This window comes from Gracilinanus agilis, chromosome 4 (assembly GCF_016433145.1).
Source record: "Gracilinanus agilis isolate LMUSP501 chromosome 4, AgileGrace, whole genome shotgun sequence".
In the NCBI taxonomy this organism is placed as follows: domain Eukaryota; kingdom Metazoa; phylum Chordata; class Mammalia; order Didelphimorphia; family Didelphidae; genus Gracilinanus; species Gracilinanus agilis.
In genome coordinates this window covers 412,998,941-413,021,889 of record NC_058133.1, presented here as the reverse complement: position 1 = coordinate 413,021,889, position 22,949 = coordinate 412,998,941, and the positions used below count along the sequence as shown (strand labels likewise).

General features: G+C 37.0%; 1 protein-coding gene across 4 annotated transcripts in view; it reads right to left on the bottom strand.

The window, feature by feature from the left end:
* The window catches only part of AKAP12 (A-kinase anchoring protein 12), a 153,663-nt gene extending 131,578 nt beyond the window's left edge, over window positions 1–22,085 (bottom strand). For 2 of the 4 annotated variants that reach the window (XM_044671686.1, XM_044671687.1), the window contains exon 1: window positions 21,687–22,085. In XM_044671686.1, the coding sequence (XP_044527621.1) occupies window positions 21,687–21,878 (192 nt within the window). In that variant the 5' untranslated portion in view covers window positions 21,879–22,085. The remainder of the gene's footprint in view (window positions 1–21,686) is intronic. The other 2 variants (XM_044671684.1, XM_044671685.1) reach the window with 1 other exon arrangement.
* Between the last annotated feature and the right edge of the window lie 864 nt (window positions 22,086–22,949).

The following is a 22,949-nucleotide window of genomic DNA, read 5'->3' as shown; positions in this document are numbered from 1 at the left end:
TCACCTCTATTATTCAACATAGTACTAGAAACACTAGCAATAGCAATTAGAGAAGAAAAAGAAATTGAAGGTATCAAAATAGGCAATGAGGAGACTAAGCTATCACTCTTTGCAGATGATATGATGGTCTACTTAAAAAATCCTAGAGAATCAACTAAGAAGCTGGTAGAAATAATCAACAACTTTAGCAAAGTTGCAGGATACAAAATAAATGAACATAAATCATCAGCATTTCTATATATTTCCAACACATTAGAGCAGCAAGAGGTAGAAAGAGAAACACCATTTAAAATCACCCTAGACAATATAAAATACTTGGGAATCTACCTACCAAAACAAACACAGCAATTATATGAAAACAACTACAAAACACTTTCCAAACAAATAAAACTGGATCTCAACAATTGGAAAGTCATTAATTGTTCATGGGTAGGACGAGCAAACATAATAAAAATGACCATCCTACCCAAATTAATTTACCTATTTAGCGTCATACCTATCAAATTACCAAAAAACTTCTTTACTGAATTAGGAAAAACTATAACAAATTTCATTTGGAATAACAAAAGATCAAGAATATCAAGGGAAATAATGAAAAAAAAAATGTGAAGGAAGGGGGCCTAGCAGTACCAGATATTAAACTATACTATAAAGCAGCAGTCATTAAAACAATATGGTACTGGCTAAGAGATAGAGAGGAGGATCAATGGAATAGACTTGATGACATCAGCAAGACAGTGTTTGATAAACCCAAAGAGCCCAACTTTTGGGACATGAATCCACTATTTGACAAAAACTGCTGGGAAATTTGGAAAACAATATGGGAGAGATTAGGTTTAGATCAACATCTTACACCCTACACCAAGATAAATTCAGAATGGGTGAATGACCTGAATATAAAGAGGGAAACTATAAATAAGTTAAGTGAACACAGAATAGTATACCTGTCAGATCTCTGGGAAAGGAAAGATTTTAAAACCAAGCAAGAGTTAGAAAAAATTACAAAATGCAAATTACATGGTTTTGATTATATTAAGCTAAAAAGCTTTTGTACAAACAAAAATAATGTAATCAAAATCATAAGGGAAACAACAAATTGGGAAAAAAATCTTTATAACAAAAAACTTTGACAGGGGTCTAATCACTCAAATATACAAGGAGTTAAATCAATTGTATAAAAAAATCAAGCCATTCCCCAATTGAAAAATGGGCAAGGGACATGAATAGGCAATTTTCAGGTAAAGAAATCAAAAGTATCAATAAGCACATGAGAAAGTGTTCCAAATCTCTAATAATTAGAGAAATGCAAATCAAAACAACTCTGAGGTATCACCTCACACCTAGCAGATTGGCTAAAATGAAAGAAGGGGAGAGTAATGAATGTTGGAGGGGATGTGGCAAAATTGGGACATTAATGCATTGCTGGTGGAGCTGTGAACTGATCCAGCCATTCTGGCTGGCAATTTGGAATCATGCTCAAAGGGCTATAAAAGAATGCCTGCCCTTTGATCCAGCCATACCATTGCTGGGTTTGTACCCCAAAGAGATCATAGATAAACAGACTTGTACGAAAATATTTATAGCTGCATTTTTTGTGGTGGCAACAAATTGGAAAAGGAGGGGATGTCCTTCAATTGGGGAATGGCTGAACAAACTGTGGTATATGCGGGTGATGGAATACTATTGTGCTAAAAGGAATAATAAACTGGAGGAGTTCCAGGCGAACTGGAGAGACCTCTGGGAACTGATGCAGAGCGAAAGGAGCAGAGCCAGAAGAACACTGTACACAGAGACTGATATACTGTGGTAAAATCGAATGTAATGGACCTCTGTACCAGCAGCAATACAATGACCCAGGACAATTCTGAGGGATTTATGGTAAAGACGCTACCCACACTCAGAGGAAGGACTGCAGGAGAGGATTCATATATGAAAAACAAATGCTTGAACACGGGCTGAGGCGGACATGATTGAGGGTGTGGACTCGAAACTACCACACCAAAGCAACTATCAACAATTTGGAAATAGGCTCTGAACAAGGACACATGTTACAACCAGTGGAAATGTGCATCAGCCATGGGGGGGGGGGGAGGGTGAAGGGGAAAGTAGGGGCATAAAGTATTCATTAAAAATGAATATTAATAAATGTTTTAAAAAATTTCCATATGCATATTATGTACTATATGCCAACCATGGGGATTCTCTACAGAAAGAATGGGCTTTATGACCTTGAGCAAGTCACTTAACCCCCAATGCCTAGACCTCACCACTCTTCTACCTTAGAACCAATATTGGTTCTAAGACAGAAGGTAAGGGTTTTAAAAAATTAATTATATAAATAAAATTTAAAAATAAAGAAGGAATGGGTCAGGGCTGGGATGAAGACCAAAAGAACAGTTTCTATGAAACTGTATTAAGTATCTTGCATGCTTTTTTTTTTTAAACCCTTAACTTCTGTGTTTTGGCTCCTAGGCGGAAGAGTGGTAAGGGTGGGCAATGGGGGTCAAGTGACTTGCCCAGGGTCACACAGCTGGGAACTGTCTGAGGCTAGATTTGAACCTCTTATCTCTAGGCCTGACTCTCAATCCACTGAGCTACCCAGCTGCCCCAGCATCTTGCAGTCTTTAATCAGCCTTGGAGTGCAGACATAAACACAGAGATAAAGAAAGAAATATAGAGAAAAAGAGAGCAAAAGAAAGAGTGAAGGAAAAAAAAAAAGAATTGTCCTTCTGTCGTTACAGTTGTGTCTTACTTTGTGATCCCATTTGGGGGTTTCTTAGCAAAGATGCAGGAGTGGTGGGCCTTTTTCTTCTCCAGCTCATTTGACAGATGAAGAAACTGAGGCAAGCAGAATTAAGTGACTTTCCCAGGGCCACAAAGCTAAAAGTGTCTGAGGCCAGATTTGAACTCAGGAAGATAAGACTTTCTGACTCCAAGCTTGGCAGTCTAGCCAATCAGCCACCTACCTACTCTAAAATAGGAACACAGAGACAGATTAAGGATTGGTTTAATATGCTTCCCACTTCTTAGCAGAAAACTAGAGGTACAGAAAAAACTGCCAATGTGTCAATCTGTTGTGCTTGACTATACTTGTCCTAAATAAAGAACTTTTACTTCCTGGTAAGAGAGGAGTATAGCTGTATATTAACATTTGCATAAGAGTTCATTAACAAACTTTTCTAAATAAATTTATTTTTGCCAATTACTTTGAAGAGAATCATAATATCCATTAAAGCATAACTGCCAGTTTTTGCTGCCAAACTATTTTTCTCCACCTTGCACCTACCTTTACTGAACATTTTTAAAAACACTATTGATTCTGATAATATACTACACCTGCCTTCACAAGGGGTGGAGAGAGAATTTGCAGCTTAAAAAATATTCAAAAATGAATGTTAAGGGGGCAGCTGGGTAGCTCAGTGGATTGAGAGCCAGGCCTAGCGACAGGAGGTCCTAGGTTCAAATCCGGCCTCAGACACTTCCCAGCTGTGTGACCCTGGGCAAGTCACTTGACCCCCATTGCCTACCCTTACCACTCTTCCACCTATAAGTTAATACACAGAAGTTAGGGGTTTAAAATTTAAAAAAAAAATGAATGTTAATCTTTTAAAAGTAAATGAGAACTATTAAATGAAATTAAAAACACTTTTTGAAAAACATCTGATTCTTACTTATTACTCAATGTTTACTCAGCACAGAGTGAAACTTAATAAAGCAGAGAACACAAAGGAAGCAAAAGTGGAAGCCAATAACTTGGGACTTAGCAGTGGAAGGTACTTAGATATGCCAAAACCAAGACCACTTTCCACCATGCAAGACTATATGACAGGCAGCCTGTAACTATGGGAATATAAGGAGGCAGTGGAATGGACAGACAGATGTCCAGGAAAACCTGAGTTCCAGTGTTGCCTCAACACACATTGGCTATTTGACCCTGAAAAAAAAATCATGGCCTAATAGTGTTCCAGGCAAATCTGGAACCCTGACCTAACATTATAAGAACATGTTCTAGACACTTAAATGCTCATCTAGGGTGGTTTTTGTTTGTTTGTTTTTAATTTAAATCTTCCTATCTCTACCACACTGCCTTGCACAAAGGAAACTCAAATGCTATTGTAACTCTCTTGGATTAAATCTTTGGGCTACTTTTATCAAGCAGTTTTTCTGAGTAATTAAGCACTAGGCTTCTAAACCTTTTTATACCATAAGAGTTGGAGTGTCAGTATATAATATAACTGTGACAGCCTTGAAACAAACACACAAGGAATTCTAATTTTCACTTTTGCCAATATACAGCAGGTTTCCTTAGTTTCTAAGAAAAGTCACTTCCCACTTAACAGGAGCTCAAGCATTTATAGACAGCTTTCAGGTTTGTAAAGCACTTTAAAAATAATATCTCATTTCTTCCTCACAAAAACCCTGGGAGTTAAGGGATATTATTATCCCCATTTTTACAGATGAGGAAACTGAGTCGGAGGTCAACTAACTTGCTTAGGGTCCCAGTCAGCATTTCATTTTAGATTTGTACTCAGGTCTTCCAGCACCCTATTCCCCGAACCACCTTGCTGCTTTTAATGACATTCTTTATCAGCTTGACTAATTTCAAATTTTTGTAACTAAGAATTACAACTTGTAGAATTATTATTACTATACAAATTGTTCATAAGGTAAAAACTATCAATCACCAATATTTGCACAGAATTAAAATTAGTTGTATATGGTCTTTTTTTTTAAACCCTTAACTTCTGTGTATTGGCTCCAAGGCAGAAGACTGGTAAGGGTGGGCAATGGGGGTCAAGTGACTTGCCCAGGGTCACACAGCTAGGAAGTGTCTGAGGCTGCATTTGAACCTAGGACCTCCGGTCTCTAGGCCTGAGTCTCAATCCACTGAGCTACCCAGTTGTATATGGTCTTAATTAGTGTCCATTGGCTTCCAAAATTCCAAAATTTTCCTTAATAGAACTTGAAGTGTCTGGTCTTTTACAGATGATTACATTAGATTTGTGTATTCACAAAGCAAAGGCTCCTTATACTCTCAAACACAGAACAGTCTTAGCTTGTCTAGTAATCAGATTCAGAGATCTGATTTTAGGAGAGAAATCATTCTTCCTCCCCATGTCTTATCCAATAATGAACGAAGCCAGCAGGTCAGGTCAGTGCAAAGGAACCATGAGCTGTGGGGATTTTTCCTATTTTGTGAACATAAAAAGCAACAGAATAGCTACTGTTATTGGTCTGAGGAAGAAATATGCAACTTCTTTCAAGAAAGCCAGTTCTGCCCTTCCCCTGATCTTCCGGAGAGTTCACATCCAGTGACAATACTACTTAGTATTGTCTTGGGATCTGGAAAGGATTGGAGGAACCCAGTCATTGACAGCATTTAACTGCACAGTAGTCCAATTGTCCTGGATGCCCAAAAATATGGGTAAATGAACATTTCGAGGCACAACATGGTTTGTGCTAGGATGTTTAACTCTAAGTTCAAATAATGAAGTGCTAGAAAGAACTCTCTGGCTAGGGCTCCAGACACAAACAAGTATAGATGTGAGGCAATTGTCTGAATTACTGGAGCAGCGAAAATTCTTTTCCCTTCAATTACCTAGCAATTTCATTTTATTTCATTTTTTTTTTAAGATTTAAATATTTTATTTTTTTAGAAAAATTTTCCATGGTTACATGATTCCTGTTTTTACTTTCCTCTTCACCCCCACTTCACCCCTCCCCCATATCCAATGCACATTTCCACTGGTTTTAACATGTTCATCAATCAAGACTTATTTACATATTATTGATAGTTGCATTGGTGTGGTCGTTTAGAATCTACATCCCCAATCATGTCTGCATCAACTCATGTGTTCAAGTGGTTGTTTTTCTTCTGTTTCCACTCCTGCAGTTCTTCCTATGAATGTGGGTAGTGTTCTTTTCCTTAAGTCCCTCAGAATTGACCTGGGTCATTGCACTGCTGCTAGTACAGAAGTCCATCACAATCGATTTTACCACAGTGTAGCCATTTCATTTTAAAACAATTGATTATTTGGATGAATTCCTTACTTCTCTATTTCATGTTTACTGTACTAGAGGCATGACAATTTTATATCTACCAATTTATTGACATAATTAAAACTAATAAATATTTACAATTCTGGATGAACCATTCCTCAAAATTACATTAATAATGGGACATTTCTTAGGTCTTTTTTAATTTAAAGAACTCTTTCTTATTATGAACATATCCAATTCATTAGAAATAATACATGCTCATTTTAAAACTTGCACATGTAGAAGAGGAGCAAATTTTATGTCAAAAAGAATGCATTCTATTGATCAAAATTGGGGAGGAGTGGGTAGGAGAGAATCTACTAATTCTCTTGAAAAGGCAGAGAATCTATATTAAACTTATTAGTTGAGCATACCCAAAACCTCAAGAAAAGTTAATTCAGTAACCCTATTGAACTGTGTCCTGGGTAAGGGATAATAAGCAGCCTCAAGGATTATAGGTATATCTTTAGAAACTTTCTTCCACAAAAGCAATGCTTTAAACTATGACCTACTTCCATGAACACTTAAGCATTCTTTGCATTCCTCTCCATCATGGGGAGATTGTTTATCAGCCACAGCTCCACAAATGGCCTGAAATCTCAAGCCACACTTTATTGTAAATTCAGATAAAATTGTTGGTCTTCTTTGTCTATCTCAAGGATATTATTTACTTCTGTTTCTAGGACAGAAAATTCTTTGAAGTATCCCAAATTAAGTGCTTCATAAATTACTACCAAACATGAAACCTCTACATTTTCACCCCAAAGATCGTTGTGATCATTCTAACAGTAAAACAAGGACAGAATAGGATGGCACTCTTATATTAATAGGATCAGAAGTAAACATTAACATAACAACTCCAAAATATACCAAAATAACCAGGAATTTATCCATTAAATTCAGTCTTAAAAAAAAAAAAACCCTGCTATAAGGTTAAACATTAAGTCTTTCAAAAAAAATAGAAATCCAAATCTGTGAATCAATTGTTTGATGGTTTGCGATAGATGTTAGTAATTTGTACAAGCCATCTAGTTCAAATTAAAGATAGAAGATCTCACACAATATGCTGATAAGCTGAAAATGAGCATCAACCTTAGATGTAGAGGCTGACATCATAAACAAATTAGGTAAGCTAAGGGAAGAAAAATTGCCTTTCAGATCTATGGACAAGGGAAGAGTTCATAACCAAGCACAGTACAAAAGATCCCAGAAGGTAAAATGGACAAATTTTATAATATAAAATTAGAATACTGATAAAAAATCAGTGCAGCTAAAATTAGTTTCTCTTAAAAATTTTTCTAATATACATATAGGGAAGTGAGTCAAGTGTTTTAAGAGTAAGATCATTTCCCAATTGATAATGGACAAAAGAGGCAGTTTTAAGAGGAAGAAATCCAAACTATCAATGACCATATGAAGAATGCTTTAAATTGGTAATTAGAGAGATGAAGATTAAAACAACCAAGGTATCACCTCACACCCATCAGATGACCAAAAATGACAAAAAAGCAAATTGATGAATACTGTAGAGTCTTAAGGAAACAGGAACATTAAAGTTCCATTGGAAGCACCGTGAATTGATCCAGTCACACTGGAAAACAATTTGGAACTGTAACTAAAAAGTTAAACTGTACACAAAATATTTGTAGTAGCTCGTTTTGTAGTAGGCAAAGAATCGGAAATTTAGAGGAGATGCCCATTGAGAAAGGGAAGGGCTGAACAAGTTATAGTATATGAATGCACAAATGATGGAATACTTTTATGCATTGTTAAGAAATTATGAAGGAGATCGTTTCAAAGGAAAAAAAATCTGGGAAGACTTGTATGAATTGATGATGCAAAGTGAACTGAGCACAGTAATGACAAACAACTTTGAAAGGCTTACAAACTCTGATCAACCCAATGACCAACCAAAGTATCTTATTCTACATCTTTCGGAAGGGAGGTGATGGTATAAATTGGGGATATATATATTTGTGGACATGGAGTTATTTTTGCTTGACTATACTAACAGGGGTTTGATTTTTCTTGCTTTTTCAATGGCTATAGAAGTCTAATGGGGAGGGAGAATAAGGGCAGATTTGATTTTTAAATGTAATTTTAAAACTTTTAAAGTAAGCATTTTACTCTGAACTTAGAGAACTTTTGGGTCAATAAAAGTAACATTTTTTCCATTTTTAAATTTAATTTTCCAGACTAAATGTTATCATTTCTAACCCTTTAAAGAAACATTATTTTTTAAAAGTAGATTGATTCTTACAGCTTCTTGTTATTCTTCATGGGTTAAAATCCTATTTTCCACCATTCCCTTAATTTGTATTTTCAAAATATTTCATTATAAACTTCTTTAATATATGGTGCTTGGTGCTTTGCAAAGCTATCTATCCAAAGTTTTCTCAATCAAGAAAACTTGTATTATCAACAAATAAGATCTTATTTTTCTATACTTTCAAATCAATAAAGACATAACAATATAGAACCTCTCACATTTTCATGAAGGAAACCATGTACTCATAGATCATTCTCAAAGATTTTTACAAAGATGAAAAATTAGGGAAATGGTAGTTTTACCTCTATAATTTTTGGAGAGAAAGGAATGAAAACGCCCATGATTTTTTTATAACTGCTTAATTTTTTTATCTTTTTCTTTTACAAAGTGATCCCTCCATGTCTTCATCATTTCAACATGATTTTCTTCTGTCTATTTGATCTTTCAAATGAGTATACAAAATCCTCTAATTATTAAAATGAACAGGGGCAAAATAAGGAAACCAAATAATGAAGTTGTCCTGTGCATAATTCAAATGGAAGAATGAATCCTTTAGAGTTTATTGTTTATGAAAGACATTGTGCTGATTCTGCCACACTTTCCTATTCCTCAAAGGAGTGAGGGCTAACAATCCACTTCAAGAAAAAATCAAATAGATAAAGAATTCCTCTAGTCTAGACAATGGCATGAAGGGTCAAGTGTGGCTGGCCCACTGACTTAAGTCCTTCAGTGCTTGAATATGGATTAAATCTTGGATAGGACTGAGCACAAAATTAAATCATAGAGGTTAGACTACATTTGGAAATATAGGTATCAACAATTTGTTTCCTAAAAGGAAGACCCACCTAATATCACAGACTGAGCTAGCTCAATAAAAGATGTAGTAGGAGACCAGAATAGTCTGCAGACTGAAAGCCCTAAATGCAAAGTAAAAGCAGGTAGGAAAAAGTCAAAAATCACAGTAAAAACAATGTTTTTCAGAAGGAAAGATCTTTGAAAGCAAAAATCACCCAACACTTTGCCCCAGGTAGAAAGACAGCCTTTAAAAAACTACAGAAGGATGCCCTCAGCATGGAGCTTCTGGAGGAGAATCTGGCCACATTTGGTTCAGATTCTCTGCCCTGAGTTTTTCAAGCAAATCAAATTGGAGAGGTCTGGGGGTGGGGGTGGGGGTAGGGGGCGGAGAAGTAGGAAGGACTGGTGTGGGTCAACACCTGTAGCAACAAAAGCAATCTTGTGGGTTAAGGGGGAAGGGGATTGGGAAGATAGCCTTCCCCCTAAAAAGCAAGGGCTCTTATGTGATATTTGTCAAAGAACTAACAATGATCAGAAAGAGAAACTTGGCTGGCTAGACAGTGGACTTCCTTGAATCAAGGATTTAGTTAATCTAGAAAAAGAGTTTATAAAGAGCCTGGAGCCTCAAGAGGATATGTGGGGCAGAAGCTGATTAGGTTGGTAAAGTTGGAAGAAACCTGAGAGAGCATCTAGTACAAGATCCTTCACTTTACAGGTAAAGAAACTGAGGCCCAAAGAAGAAATGAGGGTGAAAGGAACAGAACCAAGATTTTAAAATCAATTCTTTTGATTCCAAATCTAGTGTTTTGCCAATTACCTCATGTTCCTCCACAAAACGTAAAGATGAAGGTTCCATTCTATTTTATAATTTTTTAAATTGAACAAATTGTTATGTAGCCAGAAAGAGAAAATCTGCTGATAAGAGTCCAATGCTTATGACTCTAAGTTCAAGTAGTTAAATGGAGAAATAATTTACTAGGAACAGGAAGGAAGATGATGTTCAGTCACAAAAGTTCTTGCTTCCTAAGAATCACAAGGGAGTTGAGGGAAATTGTTCTGACCCTGATGGGAAAGTTAAAAAAAAAATCCTCCTAGCATGACTGAATATATTACAATATATGGATGTAAGGGATTATTCTGCCATAAGAAACAACAAAGAAAAAGATTTCAGAGAAACCTGGGAAAACTTGTATAAACTGATCCAGAATGAAATGAGCAGAATCATAATAATTTATCTGATAACACGATAAAGAAAAACTTTGAAAGCCTAAGAACTTCGAGGAATGAAATGACCAAATAGGACTTCAAGGGGCCATGGATGAGCCATTATAACCATTTCCTGACAGAAGGAAAAGTGATGAACTAAAAATGAATGATGATACATATTTTTATTGGATATTTGACTTTGTTTATAAAAATTTTTAGGAGTAATCAGGGGTGGAGAAAGGGGAAGAAGTGCCAAAAAGAAAGAAAGCTACTAAAGGACTTTTTAATGCTCCTAATAGAAAGTTCAAAATTAATCCTAAGAATTTTTAAAGTAATACTTTGAATATGCTTTTATATTATAGGTATGTAGTTTCACATATCCCTCTGTTCTACTGTGCATATCTAAATGTTTTTTTTCTAAATTCTGAAAAATTAAATTTAAAAAACTAGAAAAATAGAGTCAAGCTGAATTTATTTCTTATACCAGTAACTAACTACACACCTCATACCTGATCATGATGATAGATAGCCTCTCTGCATCTTCTAGTCCAAAAGCTCCCAACCTATTTTGGGTCATGGACCCCCTTTAGTAGTCTAGTGAAATCTATGGACCCCTTCTCAGAAAAATGTTTGTTGCCTACATTTATAACTGAAAGAAATGTTAAATTCTAGCTAGAGACTTCCTAGCTGGGTGACCCGGGGCAAGTCACTTAAATCCCCATTGCTTAGTCATTATTGTTCTTTGCCTTGAAACCAATACATATTAGATTTTAAAATGGAAGGTAAGGGTTTTTTTTAATTTTCAGTTACAGGTAAGTGAAAATAAAGATGCAATTATTTTTTTCCATACAGGTTCATAGATTCCACAAAATCTAAATTTAGAAATTCCAGTTCTGATCATTCCTTGCTCACTTCAACTCTAATCTTCCTAAAGAACAACTATGAGGTCATTCTAGATAACAAAAGAAAAATCAATGACTTGCCATTGATTTCAGAGTTATGGTCCTTAGCCAGATACATAAGGCCTTCCACAATCTGACATGGAATACCTTCAGTCACAACAGCAGTTAAAACTGTCCATACTGTCCCCAAAATATGCCTGGGGGAATTTTTTGTTCATATCATTCTATTCACCTGAAAAGGACCATCTATCCCACTCCTCAACTCAAATCCAATATTTGCAAAGTCATTTTTTGACCTATCCTCACTAAAGATCTCTTCCTTCAATCCATTCTATTCCAGAAATGATTTTCCTAAAACCCAGATCCACTACTCAATCAATAGCTCCAGTAGTTCTTTCTTGCCTTGCAGGACCACAAATAAAATGCTCTGGCATTTAAAATTACAACCTGTGTCCTTCCTACATTTCCAGTCTCTATAATACAACTTTCCTGACCTACTTGCTGTTCCTACATGCCTTTGTACTGGCTGTGCCCCATGCCTGGAATGGTCTCTCTCTTCACCTCCCAGCTTCCTTCAAGACAATGCTCCAATTCTACCTTCCAGGGGAAAATTCTCCTAGTTTTTCCTTTTCCTCAACTGATTTCCTTCTTAGATTATCTGATATTAATTTATCATATACATATCATAGATATGTACATACATATCATACATATATAAAATACATGTCGTCTTCCCCATTAGAATGAGCTCCTTGAGCAAATGGATTTTTTGACTTTTTGGGGAGTATTTTCAGCACTCAGGATAATAAATGTTTGTTAATAGATAATTAATCTCATCTTGTCATAGTTTTACTTTTAATTTAATATGACTTTTAAAAAAGTAATTATCAAATTAATTTTTAAAAATATTAATCATTTAACCCTTTCACAATATTTTAATCATTTTTTTGCCAACTAATTTGTAAACTTAGAAGGAACTTAATTATGTCCTCTAATAGCCAATGGGGTATCTTATATATAAGTATCCTCTCACTAGATTTTATGATTTGATTAACAGAGGGGAAGCCATGCAGGTTATTGGTAACTGATGTACTTACTAAGTGGCATGCTCCATTTCTAGGTCCATAAAGAGGCCAGTTTCTCCCATAACCATTTTGGGTTTTTCTCAGTCTCATCCACAATCTCCAAGTTACTTAGAAAAGAGAGAAGTAATAGGCTGTATCCCTTGCCATCATCTTTTCCCAGCTGTTATTAAAGAGCATTTAAAAACTAATTACTAAATTGTACACTTCTGGGGGTGAAGAGGATCCAGCAGCAAGAGAATTCATTCTTATTTCTATTTGTAGCCCATTACCTAGCACACAGTAGGTATTTGATTGAATACTAAGGGTCTTCCCATTGAGAACTGTTTCACATTTATGCATAGAATTAATTGCAAAATGGAATGGAGATGTCATAGTTCAATCTTGTCTGATATGTAAATATGACATATCAGACAAGATTGAAAATGATAGAAGTTAATTAGCTTAGCCAGAATGCAAACTTCAGGTTGTTTCACTTTAAAAATAAGATTAAACATTTGTCCTAATTTGGAAACAGAAACAGAATGATAGTCATTCAACCATAATCTACTGGTGAAAACCTAAACATTTCAACAGAACACATCTCACTTTTTTAATGTAAAAATGAGACACTACTTGGGCAGAACTTAGAGGCATTTTCCAACTTTTTAAAGAAGATTCCAAAAGAGTTTCAGGATATTGTTTTCTTAAGGAGTGGCTATCTGCTTCCCCATAATCCCATTTTTCTAAAGGGCAAGGGTTAAGGAGAAATTTCCAGCACTCAGAATCTCTTGTGAAAATCACTCCAGATAACTCAAGGATTGAAAAAAAAGAATACCTTCATTTTAAAAGGATAAAGAGAATAGGGGTCCTCTACTTAAAATGTCCCTTATTTGTAAAAAGGAAAAATATCCCTCCTTTTCCCGAGCCCTTAATAATTTAAGTATCTGCCAATCTGCCAATTTCAGGACCCTATTTCCTTCTTTTAAGATGTACAAGTTTATATTATGCTGAAAGGAATGATGAACTGGAGGAATTCCATGTGAATTGGAAAGACCTCCAGGAATTGATGAAAAGCCAAAAGAGCAGAACCAGGAGAACCTTTATACACAGAGACTGATACACTGTGGTACAATCGAATATAATAGACTTCTCTATTAGCAGCAATGCAATGATCCGGGACAATTCTGAGGGACTTATGAGAAAGAACTGTGGGAGCAGAAATGAAGAAGAAAAACATATGATTGATCACATGGCTTGAAGGGGATATGATTGTGGATTTGACTTTAAATGATCATTCTATTGCAAATATTAATAATATGGAAATAAGTTTTGAACAATGATTCATGTAAAACCCAGGTAACTGCTGATGAGCCAGGAGGTGGGAAGGAAGAAGGGAGGGGAAGAACACGAATCATGTAACCATGGGAAAATACCCTAAATTAATTAATTAAAATTTTTTTAAGGTTTTGCAAGTTTAATCTATACTTTAGGAAAGTAATCTCAAAGGCACCTGGAAAAACAATAATGATAACAATAGCTAGTATTTATGTAGCACTTTAAGATTTGCAAAACATTTTACAAGTATTATTTCAATTTCATCCTTACAATGACCCTAAGATAGGATACTAAATTGTCCTCATTTTACAGAAGAAGAAACTGAGGCAGACTGAGGTTAAGTGACTTGTGGTGAGACCACACATTAGTGAATATCTAAAGGCAGGATTTAAAATTATTCCAGTTTCAGGATTCTATCCACTGTACTACCTAGCTGCCTTAATAAAAGGAGCAATGATTCTGAAGGAAAGGCACTTATTGAAGAAGACACAATAACTACTGTAATGTTGTTCTCCTCTGGGGGGACTATGTTATTTCTGTTAATTTGGACTTGAATTTGACCCTAATTTAGAACAGAGGACTACCTCCCAGAATCCAGAAGACTTCATGAAGATGCTTGCAGAGACCACACACACTGCACCAGAAGATCCAGAGTGAATTTCAAGCCATGGCAAATTTGAACTTTGGGGGGGAAGGGGGTTGAATGTATTTATTTTGAATGGACACTTTTATGCCAGAAAGGGGACTGCCCCCTAAATGGTTTTTTGTCAATGCACCGAACATTGGTTTTGTTCTTTCTCCCTTTTATTTCCCTTTTATCTCTGAATTATTGTAAACTTTAATTTGATTATGTTTTTATGACACATTGGGGAGACTGGTCTCCCAAAGGATCACAGGGGGGAATGTAATGTTGAAAAGACCTTGTAGCCCTTTAAACTACATTACCCAAACTCCCTTTCACCATACCCATAATTCCTTAAGCCTTTTCCTATGGTTGTGGGTTTTCATAGGCTGTTTTGATATGGTTGTTGTGGGCGTGGTGATGGGCTATTGGAGAGGAGACGGTGTGGTAAAGGGCGAGTTGGGACTCTTTCCCTGCGCTTTTAATAAATCCTTATAAATATCATACTTTGTTTTGTTTTTTTGTTTTTTTTAATACATTTTTTTTATAACCCTTAACTTCTGTGTATTGACTTATAGGTGGAAGAGTGGTAAGGGTAGGCAATGGGGGTCAAGTGACTTGCCCAGGGTCACACAGCTGGGAAGTGTCTGAGGCCGGATTTGAACCTAGGACCTCCCGTCTCTAGGGCCGGCTCTCCATCCACTGAGCTACCCAACTGCCCCTATAAATATCATACTTTGGAGGCATTGAATATTAATTTTAAAACTTACACTACTAACATTTTTCTTCATCAGATCTATCATTAACTCCATAATTCAAGCCTGAGATGATGTATCACTGGCAGGGTAGCATGAACTTGGAATCAAAAGCAAGAGGCCAAGTTCTTCTAGGTACTTACCAGCATGACTTTGGGCAAATGATTCCTCTGAGCCTCAGTTTCTTCATTAGCAAAATATAATTAAACTGCATACTACAGTATGCAATTCATTTTATTATTAATTTATTTATTTTGGTGCTGTTAATCAATTAAGCCCCCAAAATAAATAAATAAATAATTGGGGGTTTTGTTGATGTAGCTAAAGTCTATGTCTAGTTCATCTTTAAAACAATCTAAAAGTTCACAATACTTTGTAAATGTATGGATGTGATATTTGATGTCACTTTAAATAACTCCATTCCATCCCCAAATATGAAATTTACTCTAATATTTTTCAACTCTTTCATGCCCCATTGTTAGTTTTTGATGGCTATGACTGTGGAGGGGAAGTTGTGGCACATTCCACCAAGCTAGAAAAACCTAGTAGACAGATGGTCAGAGGTGAACAGTCTTACTAAATTTAGTAATGATCATTAAAAAAAGATTTAGACACCTGGCAATTTTATTTCTTGTCAACTCATGAATATTCTCTGTTAAAGCACAATGAAGCAGTGATCAGACAGTACTCACATCAATGAAATCACTGATCTTTGGAAGTACTTTTTCTTTCTGTTTTTGGTTGCTTAATATTTTTTTTTAATTTTTTTAATTGGAGTTTTTTTTTAAACCCTTGTACTTCGGTGTATTGTCTCATAGGTGTAAGAGTGGTAAGGGTGGGCAATGGGGGTCAAGTGGCTTGCCCAGGGTCACATAGCTTGGAAGTGGCTGAGGCCGGGTTTGAACCTAGGACCTCCTGTCTCTAGGCCTGACTCTCACTCCACTGAGCTACCCAGCTGCCCCCTGGTTGCTTAATATTTTTTCATGAATTAGCTATTAAAAGTGGCAGCTTGCCACATGAATGAAACATCTATTAAATGCTTACTATGTGTCATGTTATTCAAAAATGCTGGGGACACAAATGCAAAAACAAGAGTCCTTCCTTGCCCTCAAGAGCTTATATTCTAAAAGGAATATCACTAGGCTAGAGATGATCAGAGAAAGGTGTTTTGATCAGAAAAGTCAAAAAAATAGTGAGTGGAGCCATAGGAAAGTTGATTGACCCTTTCCATAGGAAGGAAAAAAAAGTGGTAGTATTAATTTAACTAGTTTCCAAAGCAAGGGAGTAAGAGGAGTTTGCATTCCTAAAAAATATATGACAAAAAGATAGCTAAGATAGCCAACTGAATGTGTTATTTAACATAATCTTTTCTGGCTATGTGAATTTATAGTTACTCATCAATCAGAATAGCCCTGTATTAAGACAGAGTTTCCAAAACTGAGGTGATTAATAGTTCCCTAAAGGTTTGCTTTGTGGATAAAGAGGATCAAAAGATTAAGATCTGGAAGGGAATCAATTAGTCCAAACCTTTCATTTTAGGAAAGGAAATTGGATGCAAATTCATTGTTAGGAACAGAGACTAGATTTGACTCCAAATTGGGTGATCTTTCCACTACACTATTAACTGAATTGCATTTGGTTTTCTATTTTGTTTTGTTTTGCTCTAAGAGAAGTGCTGACCCTATTACTTCTCTAAGAATACTAATTAGGAGTGAAAAAATTCAGGTCCTTTACCTAACTGAATTTGGTATAAGCTTTGATTAAAAATTATGTCTATCTGGGTATCAATAAATGCTATTTAAAACTGTTGATGACTAATGAGCATACAAACTATTGATGGCCACAAGATATCCCAATACTAAACATTCAGTACTTCCTGAAGCATTATTCAGATAAAAGCATTAATTTTGCATAATATACACCAGACACCAATATTAATCCAGGGGAAAATCAGCATGACTAATAGGAACTATCATCAATTATCTGTACAATGGAGGGGATGGCCTCCTAATTAGTCCTAATTCCTAGTCCATTCATATTTTTCATCTACATATGCTTCTTTAAGTTCACAAAACTTTGTAGCAGGTTCCCTTCCAAGACCCTGCTATATATGATGTAAAAAGTCAGTCCTAAGGAAATAAAGAAAAAATGAAATGACTTCTCTCATCCTCCAAGAACTTACAAGCACAACATGTATACAGATAAATACTGTGTAATACAAAACAAAATTATACAAAACAATTGCAAGAGGAAGAGAATGCTAACAGCTGAGTGTAGGATAAATTAGGTAAGGCACCTGGGTTGCTCTGAAAGAAAGCTAAGGATTCTAAGAATAGATAGGTGGAGGGCAAGGTTAACCCAAAAATGATGCCACATTTACTAAAATGGAATGGAAATATAACCAGCTTCCCTAGGCTGGCTTCCTGCTCATACATCTTCCTCACTTTCTAGCCCAGGGATTGATGCAAAGCACTGGTCTATTTTTAAATTTACTCAAACTTAAATCATTTTAAGCCTAGGAAAGAGAAAGGTCAAGGGTCTTAGTGACAAAATTTTAAGTGTCTAAGAATCTGAAAGCAAAATATGGCAGGAGAGGTTACTATAAGTAGTTAATTGGACTCTCTGTGACTAGTGACTCAAATATGACCAAAAAGATAAAAAATGAAAACTTTCAAAAATGTAACTGAAAGATTCTAACATACTGTTGAGCTGAATGTTGCCCAAAATTAAGTTACATCCACAATAGAATTAAGATGCTGTTTCCAGTGCAGAACAGATGAATATTATACTCAGAAATAAGTCCCATCCTCGAAAATAATTGAAAGACTTCTTGAGTTAAAAAAAAAAAACAAGTTTGCAGTAAGCCATGGACTTTGTAGACTTTCCACCTCCAATTCAATTAAACTATTCTAAAATGCTATAGCAGAACCTTTGTATGCACTAAAGATCTAAGTTGGAACTAAAATAATTTGACCATTTAAATCTTACTCCCTTTGACCTGCTAGACTAGATATTTTAATTACTGTTATCTTTTTTTTTAATTGTTTTTTTTTAAACCCCTGTACTTCAGTGTATTGTCTCATAGGTGGAAGATTGGTAAGGGTGGGCAATGGGGGTCAAGTGACTTGCCCAGGGTCACACAGCTGGGAAGTGAATTACTGTTATCTTTTGATGAAGTGTGTACACAGTAATTTGCCTATTTCTCAATGAGTGACTAACAAAAATACAATTACAACCCAAATCCAACTAAAACTATGTATGCAAAATCCACAAATTCTCCCTTACCACAGATAGCACTCATGCAGAGAACCCAGAGTAATCCCATTGGTTTTATTTCACAGCTTCTTCAATTAGCTAGAAATCACAAAGGAGAGAGTGGTTCCATTTCCATCCATTGTAAACAGCTTGCATTATAAATTAGTGTTTTCCTCACAACAACCTTAAAATAGGTAGTACAAGTCTTATATCCTCATTTTACAGATTGGAAGCTTGAGCCCCAAAGTGAGAACCAGAAGTGAAGTGATGCTCAAGTTTATGTAGCTAATAATGAATGGCCACAACTCAATACCACACTGAGAAACATAGGAATGGGAAAATGTGCTTGACAATCACATCAATGAAGTTTAAAATGAACAAAAGGACAAAAGGGATAAGATTATAATGGAATCTAAAAGACAAGGATATTTTAAAATTTGTAGATCATCGAGGAAAAAGCTCTGTTCATACCATACCCTTAAATCTTTCTACACATTACTGGACAAAATAGATATAAGTTGAACTCATATCACTTGGATATCTTGGATTTTCTTTTAGGAAATTTAAAACTGCACTAATGGATACTAATCCATTTCAATAGATATAGGGTTAACTGGGTATTGTCTACACAAATAAGATACATAGATTTGAAGGATAATCCAACTGCACAAGGATAATAATCAAGAGTACTCCAAACCTATTTTAGTCAAAATTTTCGGTCTTCCACAAAGAAAACTAAGCAAATCTGTCAACAGGTAACATAAAGGACTAAATGGAATTTTATCTTGTCTTTTACCAAAAAGAGAGGGGTGCTAATGAGCAATTAAATGGCCAAAAGCAGAAACAAAGAACTATAGGAATTCCCTAACTGAGTTAACTAGAAACCAGATAAAATTAAAGAACTGGAATTTAAGAATACCTCAAGAGAACAAGCAAATTTTTTATTCAATTGATGGCAGTTGTGTTAAAGGTCTTAGATTTAAGAACCTTGAGGTCATTTTTCTGGTCACTTAACTTGGATTCCTTTTAAAAAATAGCTTTAGTGCTTCATAAAGCACCTTGCATACTTCAAAACCATTCATGATTGCATTGATAAGAAGTGCTTCTATATCACTGACATTCCTGCTGCAAGTACTCCATCTCCTCCAAACCATGCTTTAGTTCAAGGTCTTCCAGAGCTTCTGGAATCTGAAAACATCCAGCAGATGACAGGCTGTGCTCTGGGACTGCTTCTCTCCACCTATCCTAGTCCTCTAGACAGATTCACATTGTGAAGCTTGGGAGGTCCAGTTTAAAAAAAAAAAAAAACTGCATATATTTTTCAGTAATATAGCTCACTCAAGAGATAAATTTGAACTGGTTGTCAAACTGCTGTCCAAGTAATATGCCAACAAGTTCATGAATTATAAATATCATTTTAAGAAACCACTTTAAAAAAAATACATGTCCCAAAAGTCTCAGTGCAGTCCAAAGCTTTTAAGCTATTAAATCTTAGATATGCATTGAGATTTCTGAACCACCCTTTATAATGGTCTGTAGAGTTTGGCTCCTTCAGGATTTTGAGGCAAGGAGAAGAGATTGAGCCATTCATAAAACACGAGTAGGAAGTACTTAATAAGAATATAAACACATTTAAAAGTCATCTTGAAGCTCAGAATTCTACTTGATGGTTTCAGAAATGTAATTGTAAAGTTTTTAACACATTTATTCACATGTTACAGTTACTTAAATCCTAAATTACTTTTTCCTTGATAAATGGAATCCTACAACTAGAGTCATGGTTATAGGCTTTAAAAATGTAAGTATAAAGACATTTTATCATTTGTCATATCAACTGCATTATCATTCTTTTAAAGCCATTCTTAATCATCTATTTAAAAAAAAACCTCTACATATTTTAATATTACCATTTACTATTTCTGCCTATCAGCTACTTGAAATAAAGCTTCAAATATCAAATATTAGTAGCTTTTATACACTTATAATATGGTAATGTTTATATGTAGGAATTAGGATAAACTGAATTCTCTATTAACAATGTGAAGGCCCTCACAGGAAAACTACCTGGGAGCAAATAACTTAAAGGAAAAGCTCAATTTGTGAGATCAAGGGAATAAAATCTTAATTCTTATATTTAACACCAAAGAAAACCTGGAATGTGGATAAAAATCTCAATCCCTAATATAGAAATCTAGGGAACTTTCAAGACAGTAAAGCTTGTTTTCTTCCTTTAAAATTAAGCAAAATTAGAATAAATTTAATGTTTAAACTATTCTGAAACGAGTTTATACAGTCTTTAAACAGTCTTGCTAAAATATGCACTTACTGAGAAATCTTTGTAGGTTCAATTCCTTAACACACACATACAAACAACCCCAACCCAGGGGCCAGAATTATCTAGTTAAATGGTCTTTCAAGCAGGGCAGCACAATCAAATATTGTACTTTTTAAAGATAACCGAAGTTATCTTCCCAGTAGAAAAGTCTACACATTTCGTATATATTCATCTACAAACACATCCTGTGAGAACTTCCAAGCCGCTATTTATTTATCCAACTAGATCCAAAGACAATGAACTGGGAGAAAAAAGGTGGGGGTGCCGCCCACTTTGGGCAACTTGTCAATTCCAGAACTGCTCTTCCCCTTTGCGAAAAATTGAGACTGCACAGGTTTTTCCTTGGCAAGGAGCAACTACACCGCAAGCATCCTCTGCATAAAGAAGGCGAGGTGCCTGCAGAGCAGCTGTCGCAGGACAGGGTACCAATACCAGTGTGGGCTTAGGCAGCAGGCAAGAGCTCCTGGTATAGACCCTGCCTCAAAAAATACGGGGCGAACTGAGGGTGGGGAAGACCCAGTTCCTTAAAAAACCCTCTCCATCCCTTTTAGAACTAGAGAGATTGAAGAGAACTTCTAGTCTAGGGTCGGTCTCACCTTATGACCCTATTTCCACTGTGGAGTGGGGGCTGGAGGGTGAGGAGACGAGGAGTTAAATGTTGGGTGGTTCTTGAATCCAGGGAGTTTAAAAAGAAGTAGCGCTTCTAGTTTAGGGTACAGTGAGTACCGAAGGGGCTGGGAGGCAGCGACGATGGCAGCAGCTTCGGGAGGCCACCGGCCGCGCAACTGCGAGCCCGCGAGAAACCAAGACCAGCGAATTCTACCCGCCCTAGCCCCGCTCTCTACTCAAGGGGGTGTCCAGCCTGGAGGGCGGGGGAGGGGAGAGGTCAGCAAGGACCCAGCCAGGCTTTCGCCTATCGCTCTCTGGGAGACTGCTGAAAGGGCTACAAAGTTTTCTCAGGCAGATAGCGATAATATATTGGGGGTCTCATCCCCAACCCCCTGTAGACTATGCCCAGACCAGAGGGCTACCGCCCCCGCCCTCGTAGCGGGGGGGCAGGGGAGATGAGGAGGAGGGACTGCGGTGGGGGTGGGGAAAGAACGTTTTACCTTTGGGGAGGCGGGGGCTGCGCTAGCGGCGGGATCCCCCAGAGGCTCCGGCGCAGCTACTGCGGTTGCCTCCTCAGCCAAGGGGCAGCCGGCCTCCTGCTTCTCCGGCGCTGGGTCCCCGGCAGCTCCCGGCTCTGGTGCATCTTGCGGCGACCCCGGCGGCGTCTTCACCGTCGAGCTCCCCGCTCCCATGGCTCCACTGCGGTTCTCCCCGGCTCAGCCGCACCACACCGCACGTACGGACACACCGCACCGATCTGCTTGCTCTCCTCCAGTCTTACGGAGACTCTGGCCACTGGCTGGGAATCGAGGAAGAACTGGCTCCTTGGGACCCGAAGTCCCAAACCACTTGAATTCACCTGCCTCCTCCTCCTCGGAATGAGCCGGGACTGCGAATGAAGGCGACAAGCTCTCAGCAAACTCCTTTAAAAAAAAAAAAAAAAAAAAAAAAAAAAAAAAAGCCACCACCTATGCCTCCTCCCCCACCCTTGTTTTCCCTCTCATCACATGAGCTCAGCCCCAGACACGCCTTGCAGCAGCAGCAGGAGCAGCAACAGCATCTCCCACCCCAAGCAGTTAGGGGCTACAGGAGCCAATAGAGGCACCCCCCCCCCCAGTTAAGGCTTTAACCCCTGCTTTCACAGCAACCTGCTCATTACCTCCGAGAATACCTCCTGTATATCCAGGGAGACCAGGACTTTTTGCGGACGATCAACCAAGATTTTGCTGGAGAAAGGAGACTGTGACAGCCCCCTCCTTACCGAAATTGGATTAACTGGGTTTTATTAAATGATTGATAGCTCTAGGAAAGGGCTTCTGTGTGGTGCCTGACCTTCAGCTCGAGAACAAGCAAACAAAAGGCCTCCCTTTCTCTCAAAATTGTTTTTTATTCTAAACATTTGTTTTTCCCTTCTCTTTGATTGGGGGGGGGGGGGAGAGACGAAAAGAGGTTTGCTGTTCTCTAGAAAGAATTAATCCTGATCAAATTGCTTATTAGGGGAGAAGTAGCAAACTGAGTAGCAATACGTTTAGGCTATGGTTGAGCTTTGCAACTGGTGCCATTTCACAAAAGGATGTGATGGCATCTAATCTCATAAATCTGCCTCCCCTCTTTCTTGGGAGAACACATTTGAAAAATAGTTGTGACAATATAGGCCTATTCTCTTTATTTTAATGTAGTGATGTTGAAAAAGATACATCTTCCAAATAAAACAAATTTGGTCAATTTTTTCCCCATGTTTATAAAATGATGTTCAATTAAGC